The following is an 18,009-nucleotide window of genomic DNA, read 5'->3' on the forward strand; positions in this document are numbered from 1 at the left end:
CTGAAGTATGTGAACTATATAGAAACCATGATCTGTTTCTGATGACTATTTACCTGAGCACTTTTTTGAAAGCCAGAATTGTCTTTTTGGTTTATACTCCATTTTTGAAGTAATAACCTGTTTGAAAGAAAAACAAAACCCAAATAATTACAGCAGCTTTTCACAGAGACATATAGTACCTTTGTATCTTTGTTTAGCCGTGTCCTTGAGTGACAGGAAATCTTTTCACTGAGGAGTTATAATGAATTTTAAAGCACTTCACAAGTACTTTTGCCTGCTATTACTACTGAAATGGTGATTTCTTTTTCTGGATTGGCAGTTAGGAAGTGTAACCATGAAGAAATATAAGGATCAATACAATTTAACTATTCACTCCAGTTCTAGGCAAGTATGAAAACTAGCTTTGAATGATACCAGAAGCAGCAGGGAAAGGTGTGCCAGCGGAGCCAATTCATTCTACTGAGATACAGATGGCATGGAGCAGGGCTATGCTGCTTCCAAGAAATGCTTAAATTGTTTGCAGTCCACTGGGATACCTTTGCCTGGCATCATATTGTACTGTTATCTGTTATATAACTGTTAACAGAAAAGGGAAAAAGAAACTTCATGTTGAGGGAGGACACTGAAGAGAAGATGAGAAAAAGAAAAAAAAAAAAAAGGGAGACAAACCTGAAGAGTTTTGCAGAACAGTCTTATTCTATGGAGAGAGAAGGAAGCTGCAAATCATAGTAAAGAAGGAAAGAGGGGAAGACACAGGACAAGCAGTGGACACAAGATTTAAAGGTAAGCAAAAAGATTAAGAGTCAAATTATTTAGGAAAGTAGAAAGACTGAGATTGAGAGATGCGGTCTTTGTGAGGAGAATGATTTTTTTCAGATCCTTCAGTACATCAGGAAATGTAAGAAGAGTGAAGAGGAAGGCTTAGGGAATCTTACCAGAAAAAGGCTAGTAGAACTTTACAGGTCTTTAGAGGCAAAAAGAAAGGGAGATTGATGGTAACTTGAAAAGTAAATGGGTTGAGACAGGATTGTTTGAGAACAGAAGAAAAATCTCACATTACTCCATGCAGAGAACATAATTCTAGTAGAGAATGGATGACGATGCAGTTAAGAGAAGTCAGAATGAAGTAGGATAGGAGCCCATACAGATTTTGGAAAATAAATGTAATTTACATTTCTGAGTAAGAGGTCATATTAAAGGAAGAGGTGCTAAACAACACTGCATCACATTAACAAGAGTAAATTTTCTCTTTTAATAATATATATGAAGATAAATATATTGATTTGGCAGATGACAGAACTTAGCAAGGAGAGGAACAACTTAATGTAATTTCTCTTTGACATAAGAAATGGAGAGACAACAACTGACAGAAAATGGAAGTCCTGAAGTTTAACACACTGTCAGAATCTGCTCAGATCCTTTACCATGACGGTAGATAACTGTATAAGACTGTAAAACTGAATCCCTCTGAAGCAGACAGCTTGCTTGCACATCATTTTGCAAGACTCAAAAAAATCACTAAAATTTACAGTACAAGGAAAGAAACAGCCATTCTTTTTTTAAATAGCAGACACTGAAAGTCAAGATATTCTTGTCTTCCCTCCATGAAATAAAAAAGAAATTATTGAAAGATTCTTGATAAATACTCACCTCAAAGATTTTGCCTGCTTTAAGAAACTTCTAGCTTTTGCTATTTCTTCAGTAAGTTTCTTTAAATCATCTCCTTCAAAGTAAGGGAAAACTGGATCCTGAAAACAGAATTAAAATATTCTACTTAAACTCACACCTATTCATTACATTCAGTTTCTACCAACTTGGTTAACTGAGTCTAAGCTGTAATCTCCCAACTCCTATCTACTTGCAGAGGTGGTCTTGGTCTTACAAGGAGAGAGATTAACTCTGGATTGCATATGGTTCTGTTCACTAACCTATTTTTTTGCTGTGGCAATCCCTGAGGTATCCTGCTGAAGCATTAACATGCTAAACACTGTATAAGCATTTTACAATTACTTAATGAAATACAAGATGATAAGGATAAGAAGGGACACTAAAAGCTAACGTTAGCTTAAACCCCACAGTGTCCAGATACAATGTTTTCTTTTGCTTCTCTTTCAAAAACTGTATTGCATTGTACACTTCTTTCATGGATTTGGTCACTTGACCAAGGCAACTAGCAAAGAGGGTAAGACAAATATTAAGGTTTCTTCTTTGGGTGTCAATGTGAAGTATCTTAGGAGTCTTGTACTAATTTTTCTCATGATTTTTCTTTTTTTAAATGCAGTTTGACTACTGATGAAGAACTAAATTGAAATGAAACAAAACCAAACACAACAGAACCAATTATTTAACATACGTCTTCATCATCAAGCCCCTCTGTCAACATTCTGTGTGCTGCTAATTGTCCATCCACATCTCCAGAACTGCAATGGTAGCGCCCTCCTGTTTGATAAGCAAGCTTCTTCAGGAATTCATTAGCTCCTCTGTTAACAACAAAGTAGTAATTTACTTATGAAAATTATTTTTCTGAAAACAACAGCTATAGAAAAAGAATTTCTAAGTATGCCTCAAAAAATCAGACACCAAAACAAATACTTTGGAGGACATGAGTATCATCTCTCACACTTCTGAGATCCTGCTTTGAAATCATTTGCCTTTCCTATCACCATATTTCTGTTGTATGTTAACCTTCCTGATCCTTTTATTTCTTTTAATTTTTGATCTCTTTTTACAGCTCTATTCCATTGTTGTGGCAACATCCATCTCACAGTTCAGTGGGACGCAACCTAGGACCTAACAGAAATAACACTGCCTGTCAGTTTGTGCTATGAGGGGGTCAAAAATTCTTCTACAGGAATGACGTCAGTGCTGCAGACTAGCGATGCATATCACTTCTGTGTGTGTGTGAAGGCCAGTCTCTCAAGGACATAAGCTGTGGGAGATGCAGGCCATGTGGCAATTACCTGTGTCAGAACAGTGCTCCTAGTTCCCACATGCATGAATATCTAACTCAGTCCTGGTGTTTGGTGAACGGAGCACATGGCCCTTCTTGATAACACAACTTCTTTGACAATAAACAAACTAAGTAATTTTAATTCAAAGAGTTTGTTGTTCTTGCAAAGGAACATATACCTGTCTGTACAGCTAAAAGAAATGGTGTGGATTTTAATATCTTGTTTCTTTCTCAGTCTTTCAGTTTCTTTCAAAATCAGACTGCAACTGGTGTCTGGTTTTCCATCAGTTAATAAATACAATGCCTCTATACCTTGGAAACTGAGAGCCTTCTGAAAAACAAAAAGTAAGCTTAAATAACTAGTACATTTATACAAAAAGTTACACTTACACTATTTCAATGATTTAAGATGGTTTTGTATTTACCACGTGATTAATCAAGCTAGTATTGTTTTTTCATTCTCACTAAGTATGAAAGAGATTGAAGATCTAAGTTTGAAAAAACCAAGTAGATAATTTGTAGCATAAGACAATATATTCATAGGCAGGGCATCACCAAAATCTGACTCACTGAAATAAGCAAATTAACTGGTTTTGCTGCTGACCAAAGACTTTTACATCACATTTTGTGGGAGTTAAAAATGCTTAATGTCTGCAACTCAGGCTCATTAGGGTTTAGACTTTTTGTATTATAAAAACTTGCTACAGTAATTGACTCAGTGGACATTTTTGTAATACAGACATGCCTTACAGTTTTATTGGACTTAGTTCATGATTAATTCCATAAAATTTATAAGAAGATTCTGCAAGAGTGTCTGGAAGAAGAATCATTCATTTTAAGGCAACGTCTTTTTTCCTTATTCAAATTTTAAGTCTCATGAAATTGCAAGTACTTCCAGTCTCTGTTTTAGATTATTGTAACTAGTTAATTTTTATACTGAGATTTTTTTATAGGAGAAAAGTTTTGTCACCTGTTACTGAAGTTTAAGAATTGTACTCAATAATCATGTGATTCCAACAAACACTGCTTCTTTAAAAACCCTGTTTGGTTCAGGGCAAATATACCACAGTCACAGTTGTACATAAGCAACATTTTAAGCAACTGACTACTTTCTCCCTCCAGTATTCTTTGAACACAAATACTAATGCAACTATTGATATTTCACATTTTTATTAAACTCAGTATGAGCACTGAATTCTACTGTCTACGAGCCCTGAGGACAGAAACAGTGGATTGATTCCAGATCTGTTCAGTGTTCTGCACATAAAAATGTTGTACACTTTGACCAAATAATTTTCCATTATTGATCAACCGTAAGTGTTTTATCACCACAAGACATGATGTCTTCTGCAAAATGTGGTACACAATTTACTAACCCGTAAAGCCGTAAGGATGCATGTATTGCCATGAGCGTGGAACTTGGACACCCACTGCACAGCATCATGACATGTTTCATCAGTTGCCCCTACAAGACACTCCTTCCAACTCTCTGTATCTTTTGCGAATCTCAGCAGGTTAAACCTGAGGAGGAAGATGGACCACAACTTTTCACCCTAACCAATACTATCAGTCCCTTGGGTTAAGCCAGTTTTGAAGTAAAAAACCCCAAAAACACAAACTCAAAACCAAACCTGACAGAAAAAAACCCCACCCCACAACAAAACCCAGGAGCCTAGTATTGGATTAAAATCTTCAGCTTTGAAAGAGTCAGAAACCACATCTCACTCCACATGAACAGAAATCTATGGGAATGATGAGCCCAAAAGTATAAACAGCATTAGACTATGGCAAATAAGGTTCAAACCTTAGAGAGCTCAGAATTAAAAGTTGGTTGAAAAGAAGAACAGGAAAAGCAGTTCATGTCACATCCATATCATGCACTAACGTATAATAATTACTTGTGTTTCAGTACTGTATTATTGTAATAATTTAGTAATCTTATTATATAATATGAAGTAGTGCAGATTTCAGTCTTTATCAGTAGTTCATCACACCTGACTTCATTTTTTCTCAGCTGTTCCCAGATAAGAGAGGTAAGTTCTTTTGTGATATGCGGCAAATATGGCTCCATGGAACCAGATGCATCAATCAAAACACAGACATTTGCTTCTAAAATGGTACCAAACAATCTTCGGCTGCCTGGGATAGAACATTATAATTGATTCAGTGTCATTACATAGGCTTAATTTTATTGAACATATTATTTTACTGAGCATACTGTAAAATCTTCAGTCTTTAGGGATTATTCTGAGCACATTTCTACACAATAAATTCTTATCTGTGTGGCAACTAGGTAATTCAAAGGTTAACAATAGAAAAGTCCTCTGCCATTTCAAATCTAGCACTATCAAGCATTAATTACTAGCCAATTGTAGTAACTTGCATTAAACAATTTGTAGCTCCTACTTTACAGTCCAGCAAATTATTAAACTGTTTCCCAAAAAAGATCTTTATGAGCAACAGAGGGACCGAAATAATTTTCACCAGCAGTGATGTTGAACTTCTAAATAGGGCACATTCTTAGCAAAAGAAACAGAAAAGCTAATTTTGCTTCTGTATGTTACTGCATATATTCTGTTGATAGAAAACTCTGCCAGGAAACTTGTATTCATGAACACAACAGACAAAAAGGAAAAACTTGCATCACAACCCTAACTATTTAACAGCAAGCTAAATGTTTATCAGCTACACAGATGATGAATTCTCTTGTAGTCTTCCATTCATAGAAATATGTCTTATAATTTCACTGAAATGCAAAACGAATGACCTTTACTCATATTTGAGGTTCAGACTTATTATATTAGAAACAGTAAACAATAAGATTTTATGTTAAAGTTGTGCTTTATAGGAAAACAGATGCACACCAGTACCTGACAGGAGCCACTGTATTCTTTCTACATAGCGCTGCAACACTTTCTCCAGTTGTTCAGTGTAGATTTCCAGTTCTTTAGGTTGAACCTGCAGATGTTTCACAACCCCCTGGAAAAATTCAGTTTGTACAAAAGGATCTTACTTTAAGGAGATTTGAGCTCAGCTGCTATATATGCAATTTCTGCATTAGAAATAGGCAGATTAGGTTTTTCATCTTTACCTCTATGAAACAGTGCAAAAAAATTTCTGCAACTCTGTTGCTGCTAAATAACTAATTTATCCAAAATAGAAAAGTCTAGTTCTCATCTCAGCCAGTTGTGCTGGGCAACAAAATTACATAATTTGACCGGATAGGTGCACGTTCTGCATTATTTCTGACAGTTTTATAGATACAACAGATTAATACTTTCTAGGCTTGTCTCCAGTCATCACACAAACCAAAACAATCAAGATCTAACATTTTCCCAGTTTCAACTCACACATTATTTTTAAAAGCTTTACTTTAATTTTAAAATTATTTTTCACACTGTATGAACAGAGGAGATGCTATACATTCTAAAGATCCCACGCAGTTTGCACTTCAAACATACTAAATATTTTTTGTGGTGAATAAGTGGCCTTCTCTAGCTTTCTACCAGAAGTATGATTTAGAAAGACCAGGGAAGAGTGAAGGGAACATCACACTAGCAAGCTGCAAACGTTGATCAACATGCGTTGTCTTAGACAAATACAAAGCCTTTCAATGATGTAGGTATGTGACATATGCAGAAGCTTACATTGATTTCCACACTAGGGAAGATAGTACAGTATTTTGCTGATACTTTCTTGTGCAGAGACTCCACAGTTTTCTTTCGGTGAGTACAGCTTGGTCCAAACATCAGTCTGGGCAATTCCAGTTTAAGCTTTTTAATACTGTACTTGGTCAGCCACTTTTAAGACAAACAGATGGAGCAACTGTTTGTTAGTAAGTATTAGAACAGTTTAAATAATACATTGTACAGAATCACAATTAACATGTTCATATTAATTCATATGGATAATTCTAAAATGGCAATTTATTAGTAAGGAGCAAAATACCTCTTTGCTTGAACAGATTTCCTCTTTTTTTGGCAATGTAACAGAGGGAACAGACTTTCTTACGCACATTGGTTTTGGATACTTTCTGTATATTGTACCTAGTTAAGAAAATGAAAAAAGTAATATTGGGAGCCCTAAGTTTAAAACTTAAAAAAATACTTATTTTTAACAATTGTCACCTTCAAAAAATTCCAAACATATCTTCTAAATTCTAAAGTAATCACCTGAAGTATGACGACAGCATTATTGCTTAGAGCGTCTTTGGCCAAAAGATCCTGAATGACTTCAAAAAAACAGAACACCGAACCAAACCCAAACCAAACCCCCGAACCCAAATTATGAAACACCCCAAAACCCGAAACGAACCACACAACCCCACCAACCCCCTGCCCCCCCTCCCCCCATTTGGTAAGTTAAACTCACTTGCACCCACTATTTAAAGCACACTGATTGTCAGTGACTTAACATCCTCAGTTTTATAATAAAACCACTGATAATAAAAAGGCTTTACCCATCACTTCCTGGTAACACATACCCACATTTCTTCCTTCATCAGTATAAAATACTGACACAGAACACTCTGGCTTCTTCCTTGGTTTATGTTTTCTTTTATTCTCAGTCTGAGGCAATTCTTTAATTGCTTGTGCTGAAAAAAAAAAAGTTGACTTACTTCAGCTTGATAAAATTCTTACTAGGAATCCTGTTCTTCAGTTTGTAATTTCCTATTGGACAATTACAAATACTTGATTTTCTTACATACTGGTTAAGAAAAATCCATATTATAGAACTACTTATGCTATTTTCATAGAAATGGAACCAAAAGCTTTACGAATTTATAAATTACAGTCAGGAAGAACGTCACAAGGCATAATTTGAAAACATTACAGATTTAGAATAAGCATAATATTTGTTGGAAAAGCCAATAAACTTTGTATGAAGCAGCTCATATGCAAATACAAATCCAGATTTGTAAGGGCTGCCACATATCACAATCTAATTTCAAAAAATCAGTAGATTTCAAGACTCAAATATAATGCAAAAAAAAAAAAAAAGTATTTGCAGATTTTAGCAAAGATGCAAAGTAAAAACACAGGAAAATTACAAAAATGGAGGAGAAACGACTGGACTTTAAGGGACCAACAGTGACTGGGATCAATTTAAGAGCTGTTTCATATATCAGGAGCAGTTGAAAGAGTCAGCACTTCAGATAACCAGACATTTACTGGATCATAAATAAGTCAATGGAACAGCATATTGATTACAATGGGATCTAACAGTACTGGCAGAAATATATATATTGAACTAGTAATATAATAAATCTCTGAATTGTTGAGCCTTTGAAAAAAAATGAAGTATGAACAGAAAACCAAGAGAAGTGAAGTTCTGATTACAGCTTCAGGCATGGGACAAAGTGGAGCTCTACTTTCTACCACACACATTTGACATTTCCTGATATAGGATGAGTATTTAATCATATGACCTGGAAATAGTTATAAAGAAGTGCAGCGTTCCTTCCTCTTGCAAGCTAGATACATTACAACTAAAACTCATACAGAAGTAACTTCAAAGCAACCACATTGTTTTCTATCAGTCTGATTAAAGATCAACATTACAAGTGTTTCTAAAACTTAATTTATATCTCTAATTTAATACTGTCTTTTAAGCGAAACAAAAGAAAAAAAAATGAAGACAAAAAGCCCCTGATCTATACAGACCTGGTGGAATTTCTGCTTTGGCACTAGTAGGACGCCATGCCGGCACTCTTACAGAAGCATTTCTCTCTCCACCATGGTTGTCTTTATTATGCTACAAGCACATATAATAAAACAGTACTATAAAGTGTTTCAGTTGGATCATAACTGCATTATTCAAAACTGGAACTTATACTTCATTATTCTCTAACTCTTGTTTTACTCTGTCTCTTCTGACAAATCAGAAGATTGCCATGATGACTTGTTAATTTGCCGTTTCTTGCTAGGTTAAGTAATTCTAATTGCTCTGTTTTAATTATCTTGCCAATTTCACCTGCTGCCATAAAACTGAAGAATAACATCTACAGGCAGACAAGTTTAGACTGTTTTTGCCACTGGAAGAAGTAGTCTATTAGGGTAATGGCACTGTTTTATACAATATACTATGTAGTATTTTCCTCAGAGTTGTATTGACTTTTGGAAACCCAGTGCCGAGAACAGTAGTTTTTCATTTAGGTTCGGCTCAATCCTCTAGGGGCCAAGCAGTCTGCTAAACAACATGCACACCTGCTGAACCCTACTGTAAGATCAGACTTTTGCTGTGCCACAGAGCCTTCAAGTAATTGACATCTAATTTACCATAGAGCTCTACTACAAATGTCACCAAACATCTATAGACAAACCAGTGTCAGTTTTCTACAAGTTTAATCCCTGTAAAACTATGCTATGTAGTCATATCTCTGAGTGATTACTTTTTTCCTACATTTGTGAAGAGGTGTTGAGAATATGCTGGTTCTGATAAAATAGCATGGAAGACCTGTTTGAGCTTACCTACAAAGGTCTTTGCAACATGAATACACCTACACTTAAGAGTGCCATTCCCATTGCAAAGATGAGACCTGAAAATTCCAGGTCAGAAGTTAAATACCTCCTCTGCAATAGAAAGTCCTATATCTAGTCATTTATATACCAAAGTGGTATGCCCTGGCACTGGACATTTATTACAGATTTGCACACCCACTTGAAACAGATGCATATCCAGTCAAAATTAAGAAGGAAAACATTAGCAAAGTCCCAAAGGACTCAGTAGTGTAACTCCATGGAAATGAGCACAGCAGGCAGGAAACAAATCCTAAATCCTATTTCTTGTTTTATGCTGGCTCTCTGTGTGGCCAAATGCATGCTACTCGGCTGCAGCTGTCTCATCTGTAAATGAGTAGAATACCATAAAATGCAGTACTTTCCAGAAGGACTTGTAAAATAGATGTAATTTGGTAAAGCACATTTCTGCTTTGCTTTTGCTTTCATTAAACGCTACATTTTTAAGGTCAGAGGAGGGATTATTTAGGCAACTTTAGACACTACAGTGTGGTTCCGTTATAATTAGTTACATAGCAGAAGTTAATAAGATGTACATTTTGGTATATGTAGCATTTTGAATGCAAATTAAAATATAAGTTCAGAGTACTATCACAGTCCTGTTTTAATTTCTCCAAATTTTCAGCCTAAGCACTTCTCTCACAAAGAGCAGCATCTGATAGTTGGGTAGGATATTTAATTAAAACACACAGCATATTAAAAATGGGACCATTTCAAACCATTCTAGCCAGACTCAGAGCTGTGGGTTTAGGAGATGGCAACTTCTGTGGCCTTCTTTTCTCTTTCTTCGTAAGCACATTTGCGTCTCCTTCTGGTATAGATAGATTAATAGACTGATTTACTGAACGTTGCTTTAAGGATTCCACTAGGAATGCACACTGAAATGGAAGTTCACGTTGTTTAGTAATTCATATCCATGAAATTTAAGTAAATGCCATTTCAAAGACAGGCATTCTGTATTTACTACTTGAATAATAAATAAAATTAATACCAAATTTATTAATCTGTTAATGCTTAAAACCTCTAACTGAATAGAAATCCCTTTGTACTGTGCTTGCTCAAACACATAGGAGGGAAATTCTTCCTGCTGTGAGCAAATGTTCTAAAAGAAAAAGCATCAGTATGCATATCATGACCAGAACAAATTGGAAGATGATGAACCAAGTATATGCAACTATTAAATGATAACAAAATATTTAAAAATTCCAATTAATAATCACCAACTCTTCTTTTTAAAAACACTTCTGTGACTCAGGCTTGCATGCAACAAGGTGCTCAGACCTCTGGACATACATTTCACTGCACATATCTTTCTAGTCACACTTTTTTAAGAAACAACAACAGTACTGCCAGGCCGGTTGTATGGAATCAGGCACTTTATTAGGTGGTATCTTTGGAAAAAATTCATGTGCATGTAATATGGAGAGATACGGTCTAGTTCTACACCCTTAGTATACTTCAGAAAACAATTGTTTTAGAGTTGAACAAAAGTATTGTGCCAATGACAATCCCTCCCTCCACTGTGACTGATAGGAACATAATATTATATCTTTGTTATATAATACTTATAACTTTAAAATGTATTTATTTATATATGTACATAATTATAATGACAGTTAATTCTACTTGAGAAGAATTCGTCATAGGATTGGCAACAAAGAAGAGAATAATTTCAGTTGTAAACTCCTTGTATTTGATAAGGAATCATGGCTACTCCAACACCAATCACTGCAATCCTATTGTACAACTGCTTTCTAGTCCATACCTACTCTACGGTGACTATTCTCACATTCTAGAGCATTCCTACCCATCTTACAAGGATTTTCATTTTGTCCAATCTTCTGCATTGTCAGCTGAACAAACACAGTTGAATTATTTTCTGAAGAAAGACATAACTTAAAAAGATACATATAATTCATACCTTTTGAGAGTAGTTGTTTGCTTTTTCCATTTCAGACACAATAATAGTGACATCATCACTTTCAAAAATATCTGGTAATCAAATATATGCTAATTAGCCAGGGTTTTTAAGAGTACAAAATATATCTGCTTTAAGAGCATACAACAATTTGTAGAGCATGCCAAATATCAATGAAAAGAATAAAAAAGCCTTTGTTTCCTGTAAGCCAAGCAGTCTGCACCTAGCACAGTAGTAATTATATTTTAAAAGTGCATCTTTAAAATATCTAACAGAAAACAGTGAATTCAAATTTAAAAAAAAATATCAAATTGCTGCATTAAGAATGCATCATAATACTTTGCAATAAAATTGAAAGCCTCCATCAAACTGGACCTCTGTTTACATCCCAGTGCTAGTATAGCATTACCACATCCTAAAAAAGTTAATTACTTGACTGGGGGGCGGGGGGGGGAGAAAAGCATTAATAAATATTATTTCATTAATGAAAAACAAGTATGTGCTGACTTTCCTTTTCACATACCTGCTTCTCCAAACCAATGAAATCTCCCATTGGCTGCCTGTACTATTTCTTTAAAAGCAATGGCAGTTTCAGTTTGGCTGGCATAGCGGGCTGGAATAATTCCATTGGAGTCAACATCCTCCATTAAACTGAACAGACAGACATGAAGCTGCAAATCAAAACCTCTGCAAACCTCAGCCACATAAGCACTGATTGTGTGCTGTAAGGCAGAGAGAGAAAAAAAAAAAAAGAAAATAAAAACTCAGTAGTGACCTTCTACCTCAGATGAGCTTCAAACACTCCCAACCTGAGCAAGTCAGTACAGGAACATACGCCCATTAGCTGAATGCCTCTTCAATTCATGCATATACACAAAACCTGTCACTATTACCAGTGACAATAGCAACAGCAATACTGCAACCAAGTAGTGAGATGGGGTAGCTCTGAGAATCAAAGACACAGGTCATGGACTTCAAGTTAGCCATGCACTGAAAAAAAGAAGTAGGGATAGAACTATCCATTTGGCTTTTTGTATGCATCCTTTTTTCCTTGTTATCCACATGGACTTTTAATGATTCCTTAGGTTTGCCCAGAATTTTGATAACAACAGCCAGAGACACCCTACTGTACATGCATAGTTACTCCAGCTGGATTACCGTATGTTCAGAAGCTCTAGGCTGTTCACGTGGCTTAACCGCCACAGAGCAGATGCACCACGAACATGTATCCAAGCAATGGCTTACTGTTCTTAGAAATAGGAACTGTGTCTACACAATGTGCTATGGAGTTCAACTGTAAAATCATTTGTGGGGTTGTTCTCATGAATTATATGGAAATGACATGAAAAATCCAAGTTGGTTTGTTCAAACTCAGAAACTTGCAGTGAAATGATGGCCACAGCTGGAGAGAACGAGTGGGGAAGGAATCCCAAAACCATCTCTTGAATTTTCTGATTCACACATCATTAATAATTTCTACCTCCAACACAGGAACAGCAATCACAGAAATGGAAATTTGAGATCCTGACAGCTGTGCTGTCTTAGACATGTAAAGGAGAAGTATTCTGCCAATAAGCTATGATGACTAGCCAAAAGGAAAAAAAAAAAAAGGGAAAAGAAAAATAAAAGAGAATAATTAAATTGAGATTAACTCTGATAGGAACTTACAGAAGAGCTGGAAAACCTGTGATGATACTTACTGTTTCCTGATCAGGTATTCCAGTCGTCAGCAGGTAAAGTCCTTGTGATTTGTGTTTATCTTTGTCTTTGAAGTCTACTTCCACAGCTCTCCTAAGCGCACACATGAAATTTCTACTTCCTTTGCACTGCAGTCTCAACACCCACCTAAAAAAAGATGTTTACAGTTCAAAGAATGAAGCAACAAAAGCTTTTGTTTCTGCTTAGAGCAATAAAGAGAACTAAGAATCTTAAATAACATTGCACTGGAGTCTAAAATTTTTGACAGAGAGCAAACCAGATTATATAATGATCCAAATTTTTGTTCTAGCTTCTGTATTGCCACCATGGTTGAACTAGGTTTTAGGCAAGATTCAGAGCATAGACATGAAAGAATACTCTCTTAATTTTATGTTGAAAAATTGTAATATAGTAGAATTTACAGGAAAACAATGAACCATAGAGGTGTAACAAAACTGCTGAGAGTGCGACTCACAAACAGAAACTTGGAATTTGTTTCCAGTGTATGTAGGGAAAAACATAGTTTAGCTTTCACATCCCAGTTGAATTTGAAGTAGTTTTCAATTCTTTATGTAACCTGTGCATTTCTTACACAGACACTTCTATATCTGTCCACATTTATATTCTGTATACACGTGAAATACAAAGTCACTAAGACATATTAAACTTTACAATGTTTTTTTCACGACAAACCATCATTAACAATCAGTGTAGAACACAGTTCATGGCAATCTATTTTTGCAATATGATAAACATCAATTTTCTAAATTGCTCACAATACCGTTCAAATATGCTTCTCCATTTTATCTGTTTCACAGTACCTGTGATCACCTAGTATGGACGTATGGAAAAGTTATTTATCCTACCTCCAAGCATTTTCTAAGTTTTCTGGTTGGGAAGGAACCAGTTCCTGCTGCCAAGGCACAACGTCACTCCCAAATCTTTCAGAGAAAAATAACAGCAATTAATTTTCAGATTATGCTTTAGAACAAGCTAAGAGTTAGAATAAATTCACTGAGAACAAAAAATCTCATTTGAGATATTACAGATATAGTTAGGCTGATTCAAACCATTTTCTATTTCAAACCATTTAGTTGTTCACATCTATCCATCACTCAGTGTTTTTCAAGGTAGTGAGCCAGACTTCATTCTTCTTTCCTGGACAGGATCTTAAGCGAAAGCTGGTAAAAACTCAGCAGAAGGACGAAACCCCCCTAACCCTCAACGCTGCCTGTACCTCTCCAGTGAGGTAAGGGCTCTCTTCTCCCACTAGGCTTAGAACTCCATGAGCTGCTGTCTCTTGCTTTTACCTGCCAGTCATAAACCTGCCCAGCTGCTGTTCAGCACCTGTGCCATATGTTTCTGACTACCAGAGCTGAGTACAGATTTTAATACTATATTTAAAAAGTATTGGAGTTAACTGTAAAATTTGAAGCACATTCTCAGAGATGGCATCTGAGTTCCAATAAAAGCTTCTGACTCGTGAATTAATACTGTTATGAACAATGCAGAAGGGTGACAATTTGTTACAGGTTTGATGCAATGAGTTCCAGTAAGCCACAGCCAAACCAGTGATTTCTAATTACTAATCTGGTCTCCATACATCTGATTTGTGCACTTATCCAATAACAATAAATCAGTGCTACTCTTGCAATTACTTCAACACAAAATGTTAAATACAATTCAAAAAGTCTAAAATATATCCGTCAGTAACAACCGTCTCTCAGCATGCTTCTTTAATTGCAATGCATTACAATTATTTTAAAAGAATCTTAAATAGTTGCTTACGCTATAATATTGAAGTAATCCTTATTTGACATTTGTTCCTCAAGCAAAAGTCGCAAAGAATGCTGGATATTGATGATGCACATGGAGTTTGTTGCTGATATATCAACAAGTATAACCACCCTATATAAGAAATGTTATTAATTAAAAAAAAAAAAGAATAAAAATCTTACATATTCTTATCTTCATTGTACTCTAACTTGCCAGGGCAAGTATCTTCTAGCCATGTACCAGAATGTATAAACACTGAATCTATATTTTTAAAAAGAAAAAGAATCTGCAAAACCTAAGGTGAGATTTTTTTAAAAAATAGTAAAAATAACAGAAAATTCTATCTTCCTTAAGCTCTGCAATAATCAGGGTACTGGCACATGTAGTGTGCTGCTGAGCCCTAAACAGCTCCTCTTTCTTCTCCATACTCTAATATCCAAAACACGCCTGGAATGTGTGAATGTCCAAGGAGGACTGTTGGATAGTTCATTGTCCTTTCCCCAGCCATCATTCCAGCAAGACATGTAGTATTACTCCAAAGATAAATGGTAAGTTTTCTCCCAGCAAGTCAGTGACAGACTGGTTGCTCAGTTATGAACTGACTGACGTTATCTAGCACGTTACCTGCTTTGAGAAAAAGTGTTAATGATGGCCTTCTTCAGTATGGTCAGTATTAAGCCTTGCTTAAGAAACAATACAGGATGGTTACAGATAATAGACAGGGAATATCTTGGGAGCAGTGGTCATGAAAAGAATCGCAGATGTGATGGACAGTCAGTGGGACGTGAGTTCCCAACACAATACAGTGGCCAGATGAGCTAATTCAATCCATGATCAATGAGCAAGAAGGTTTCTAGTAACAGTGGCCTCAGCTATCTTCCTTTGGTCTGAAACTTCATATTCAAGGTTTAGAAATGGGACAAAAAGAGCAACTGTGCAACTAAGGTTGGATACGGCCTCAGACACAAGGTAAACAAACATAATCCTAAAACACATAATTAGATGTGTCAGACCTCAAACTTCATGCAGGGTAAAAAAAAACACCTTAGGTTTTTGAGTGTGTCTACAGTGACATTTGTCATCTGGCACTAGAATGCAATTCAAAAGTAGTGGAGGCAGAAGGTAGGTGATAGGTCAAATCTCATCTTCTGACAAGAACCCACGAGAGGCTGTGCAGAAAAACCCTAGGCATAAATACTAATAGGATGGGCTTGGAAAGCTGCCTGTAAACACTACCTTTGGCCAGAAACATCAGGTTCTGTTTATGTGCAATTTAAGACAGAACATTCCCCAAAGGCTTTCTTGCTAGATAACTCAAATTTAAAAGCCTGTCTCATAGAAATTGCAGTTTTGTGTTGACCAATGATCCACTGGATTCATTAAATTCACCGAATCATTAAAAAGGCTGAATATCAGTATCTGTTTTACAAAAGTGGATTGCTTACACTGGTCATATCCGCAATTGTTTCATCTACATCTGACTGTTTTCTGTCCTGTATCCCTTGGTGCTGACTTACACACAAAGCAAAGGCTGTCAAACCAGAATCATCACCAATACACACAAAAAAGGGCTACTGAAGTACAATACCTCCTTTCGATAACATTTCCCCATATTCTTCTGCTAGCAACAGAGAGCCAGTCAATTCTTTTCTCATAGATTCTTACCATTTTAGCAAGGAGTTTCTATGGATAAAAATTTGAAAATCTAAGTTAAAAACTTCAAGTAAGTCTTTTACTGCCAAATGTTTAATGCAGAAGTAAAGTGACAGCACAGTAATGAAAAAAATAATGATTTTCATTCATTTTGAGCTGCAGTATTTCATTCTTGGTAAAGATAAAAGAATACAGTCCATGGGAAAAACATACAATAATAAAAATGCAACAAAGGGTCTAAAGGTATAAACTTTCCTCTTCACTTTTCTCCTTGCTAGCATGTCCCAAAATAGTGATCAAGCATATTAAAAAAAGAAGAAAAAAAGCTTCAACAATACAGTTTTTGCAAGCTTACCATTTCTTCAGTAGCATTTTTTTGGTATTGTTCAAAACAAAACATATAAAATAAACATGATATTTTCAAACACTTCTCATTCTTTACTGCATTATCAATTTGAAGACCTTAAGGTGATGTCTGAATTCTACAGAACATGAGCACCTGAAGAGCAACAAAAGGGAATTCCAGCTGCTCCAGCCAGTAAATCAGATTCATTGGGGGCCCAACTTAAACAGTTCTATGCAAATGCACGGAGCATGGGAAATAAACAAGAGGAGTTATGAGACATGCATGCACCTGCAGGGCTACAACCTTACTGGCATCATGGGGACATGGTGGGATAACTCTTATGGCTGGTGTGTTGGAATGGAAGGATGCAAGCCCTTTATGAAGGACAGTTAGAGGAGACGAGGGGGGTGTCACCCTCTACGTCAACACCCAGCTGGAGTGCACAGAGCTGCGTTTGGGGATGGATGAGGAGCCGGCCGAGAGCTTATAGGTCAGGATTAAAGGGAGGACAGAGACAGGTGACATTATAGTGAAGGTCTGACACAGGCCACCTGACTAGGAAGACTGAGTGGATGAGGCCCTTTATAGGCAGAGAGGAGCTGCCTCATATTCACAAGTCCTGGTCCTCCTGGGGGACTTCAACCACCTCAATACCTGTTGGAGGAACAACACAGCAGGGTATAGGCAATCCAGGAGGTTCTTGGAATGCATTGATAGTAACTTCCTTCTCCAAGTGACAGAGGAGCCATCAAGGAGAGGTGTCATGCTGGACCTTGTTCTCACCAACAGGGCGGGGCTGGTGGGGAATGTGAAGCTTAAGGGTGGCCTTGGCTGCAGTGACCACAAAATGGTGGAGTTTAAGATCCTTAGGACAGTGAGGAGAGCCTATAGCAAGATCACTACCCTGGACTTCAGGAGAACAGACTTCGGCCTCTTCAAGGATCTGCTTGGTGGAGTACCATGAGACAGAGCCCTGGAGGGACAAGGTGCCCAAGAAAGCTGGTTAGTATTCAAGGATCACCTCCTCCAAGGTCAGCAGCGATGTGTCCCAACAAAGATGAAGTTGGGCAAAAGCACCAGGAGATCTGCATGGATGAACAAGGAGCACCAGGACAAAATAACACACAAGAAGGAAACCTACAGAGGGTGG

The 18,009-nt window shown here is 36.5% G+C and overlaps 1 protein-coding gene across 1 annotated transcript in view; it reads right to left on the minus strand.

Moving 5' to 3' along the window:
• Positions 1 to 18,009, minus strand: part of VWA3A (von Willebrand factor A domain containing 3A) — a 31,239-nt gene continuing 13,230 nt past the window's right edge. Inside the window, exons 15-31 of the mRNA XM_080387075.1 lie at positions 16,449 to 16,543; positions 14,873 to 14,992; positions 13,951 to 14,025; positions 13,087 to 13,231; positions 11,910 to 12,108; positions 11,390 to 11,460; positions 10,188 to 10,346; positions 8,614 to 8,704; positions 7,434 to 7,544; positions 6,899 to 6,996; positions 6,598 to 6,750; positions 5,821 to 5,929; positions 4,945 to 5,089; positions 4,327 to 4,471; positions 3,130 to 3,281; positions 2,354 to 2,480; positions 1 to 1,748 (exon numbers count right to left, since the gene is read on the minus strand). Coding sequence (XP_080243201.1) covers positions 1,647 to 1,748; positions 2,354 to 2,480; positions 3,130 to 3,281; positions 4,327 to 4,471; positions 4,945 to 5,089; positions 5,821 to 5,929; positions 6,598 to 6,750; positions 6,899 to 6,996; positions 7,434 to 7,544; positions 8,614 to 8,704; positions 10,188 to 10,346; positions 11,390 to 11,460; positions 11,910 to 12,108; positions 13,087 to 13,231; positions 13,951 to 14,025; positions 14,873 to 14,992; positions 16,449 to 16,543 — 2,097 coding nt within the window. The 3' untranslated portion in view covers positions 1 to 1,646. The remainder of the gene's footprint in view (positions 1,749 to 2,353; positions 2,481 to 3,129; positions 3,282 to 4,326; positions 4,472 to 4,944; positions 5,090 to 5,820; positions 5,930 to 6,597; positions 6,751 to 6,898; positions 6,997 to 7,433; positions 7,545 to 8,613; positions 8,705 to 10,187; positions 10,347 to 11,389; positions 11,461 to 11,909; positions 12,109 to 13,086; positions 13,232 to 13,950; positions 14,026 to 14,872; positions 14,993 to 16,448; positions 16,544 to 18,009) is intronic.

The sequence above is a fragment of the Falco punctatus genome (assembly GCF_963210335.1).
Source record: "Falco punctatus genome assembly, chromosome: 4".
Lineage (NCBI taxonomy): Eukaryota > Metazoa > Chordata > Aves > Falconiformes > Falconidae > Falco > Falco punctatus.